Here is a 2,443-nt window from a genome sequence, read left to right as displayed (position 1 = left end):
GTGAAGCAGGAGACTTACTTTCACCTCTAACGTGTGCTGAAGCTTGTAGCGCATCATTTCTTGTTCCTGCCGCTGGATGATGCACTGGCACTCCGCAAACTGTAGAGACGCCTGGATGAAATGGGGAGTGAGTTATTTACCATTGGCACGTGATGTGGATTTTGCATCCAGTAGCATTCAAGACATGCAAGCAGTTTCCAGTTATCAAGAACAGTTTTTGAGAAAACAAGGCAACCTTGGCTCTTTTATGACTTGTGGACTTCAACTCCCAGAATTCCTGAGCCAGCCACGCTGAGGGGAAAGGGAGAGGTTTCCAAGCGGAGCCATGCTGGCTCAGGAATTCTGGGAGTTGAAGTCCATGAGTCATAAAAGAGCCAAGGTTGCCTACCCCTGTCCTAGGTTGTGCCATGCGCTTATGGAGTGGTTGTTTTGTTTGCCCAATGTGTAGATCTGCACATGGCTCCCTGCAGTGTTCCATGGGTAATTGTATGGTTTTCAACACGATGTGCTCAACCTGACTTCTCTTAGGGCAATTCCTGGGAAGAAGAATTACACTTGGTTCTCGACAGGAACCACAATTGTGTCCAAATTTTCTGTTGCTAAGCGAGACAGTTGCTAAGTGAGCTTTGTTTTGCCCCATTTTACGACCTTCCTCGGCACGGTTGTTAAGTGAATCCCTGCAGCTGTTAAGTCAGTACCATGGTTGTTAAATGAATCTGGCTTCCTCATTGACTTTGCTTGTCAGAAGGTCACCAAAAGGTGATAACAGGACCATTAGGACACTGCAACCGTCATAAACACGAGTCAGTTGCCAAACATCTAAATTTTAATCACTTGACCATGAGGGACGCTGCAATGGTCGTAAGTGTGAAAAATGGTCATAAGCAGTGCTTTTTTTTGTCATAGAACTCGCTGAAATGGAATTCTGGCACCTTTTTTTGACAGGTTTTCCAAGTTTTAAAAATAACTTTTGAAAATTTGATGTTTGGTCCACATGGACTTGAATCGCCCTGTGGAGTGTAGCAGGTCGGCAGCAAAATCATTAAAACGGTGCATGCGGGCTGCTTGTGTGTCAAGTCAAGTCCAATGCATACGTACTTCGTCCAGCTGCTCGGCTTGGGGCACTGCTCGGCTTGTGATTGGTCATGTGGTCGCGCGCTGAGTGCTTACTGTGGGCGATGACCATTATGTTTTGTTACACAACTGACATGTGTGGGTGTGTGTACAGTGATTGACTAAGTGCGAAAGGTAAATAAAAGATTAACAAGATGTGAGTTCCGGCACCTTTTTTTCTTATAGAAAAAGCACTGGTCATAAGTAACTTTTTTCAGTGCCCTTTGAATTTCAAATAGTCAGTAAACAAATGCTTGTAAGTCGAGGGCTACGTGTAGAGAGGTTAAGGAAACCTACTTTATCTAGAGCAGCTTCCATCGTCAGAAGTTTATCTTTTAAACGTTTATCCTGGGACTTCAGGATTTCTAATTCTCCAGCCAATTTGTTGTTCAAAGCAGCCATGCAGCTCAGCTCTTGACTTAATCGGATCCTCTCCTCTTTCAAGTAATGTTTTTCCTGTATAGGCAAGAGAGAGAGAAAAAAATAACACAACAAGGTTGCAGAATCTTGAACAAGGAACAACAACTACCACACCGCTTTTGATTTCAAAAGATGAAGTATCGCAACGAATGTCCACAAAAAAGTCAAGAGGTTCCCACAGACGTGCGACCGAAGATCCACCTGTTTTTGATGTGTGTGGTGCCCATTTTAATTATTATTATTTTTTATCTATACCTTGCAAACACCCCTGATCTTGAGGGACTTCGATCACGTTGTGATGGAACGGGCACTTGACTTTTTCTATATGGGAATTTAGGGAAACTGTCTTTGTGTTTCGTGACTGAAAGCTACTTTCAGAGACGAAATATGTTAAGGTGGTGTTTCTTAAAAAAAATTGCTCCAATTATCCTTTTTCACATCATGCCATTACCCCCCCCCCCCACTAAAAATAGCCAGACTCTGTAGTTTTATACAAACATCTCAGTAGGAGCAGCTCCAAACTGGATCTTTGCATCACAAATGGACAGTTACAAATTGCTCCATTAATCCCAAAATATTTATTTGGTTTTATCTTGCCTTTATTATTTGTATAAATAAGGCAGCAAACATACCTTATGCTGCTCCTCCTCTTCTTTCCCCACAACAATAAACCTGTGAGATGGGTTAGGCTGAGAGAGAGGCTTTCATGCCTAAGGTGGGACTAGAACTCACTGTCTCCTGGTGATTGGCCCAAAGTCAACCAGTTGGCTTTCATGCTTAAGGTGGGACTAGAACTCACTGTCTCCTGGTGATTGGCCCAAAGTCAACCAGTTGGCTTTCATGCTTAAGGTGGGACTAGAACTCACTGTCTCCTGGTGATTGGCCCAAAGTCAACCAGTTGGCTTTCATG

The 2,443-nt window shown here is 43.4% G+C and overlaps 1 protein-coding gene across 1 annotated transcript in view; it reads right to left on the bottom strand.

The window, feature by feature from the left end:
* The window catches only part of LOC107296608 (coiled-coil domain-containing protein 158-like), a gene marked incomplete at its 3' end in the record, with an annotated part of 38,418 nt that overhangs the window by 2,765 nt on the left and 33,210 nt on the right, over nucleotides 1-2,443 (bottom strand). Inside the window, exons 15-16 of the mRNA XM_015825954.2 lie at nucleotides 1,411-1,569; nucleotides 19-111 (exon numbers count right to left, since the gene is read on the bottom strand). Coding sequence (XP_015681440.2) covers nucleotides 19-111; nucleotides 1,411-1,569 — 252 coding nt within the window. The remainder of the gene's footprint in view (nucleotides 1-18; nucleotides 112-1,410; nucleotides 1,570-2,443) is intronic.

Source organism: Protobothrops mucrosquamatus, unplaced genomic scaffold, assembly GCF_001527695.2.
Source record: "Protobothrops mucrosquamatus isolate PMUCROS unplaced genomic scaffold, P.Mucros_1.0 scaffold2893, whole genome shotgun sequence".
NCBI lineage: Eukaryota > Metazoa > Chordata > Lepidosauria > Squamata > Viperidae > Protobothrops > Protobothrops mucrosquamatus.
Note: the sequence above shows the minus strand (reverse complement) of the source record. Positions and strands in the feature narration are given on the sequence as shown.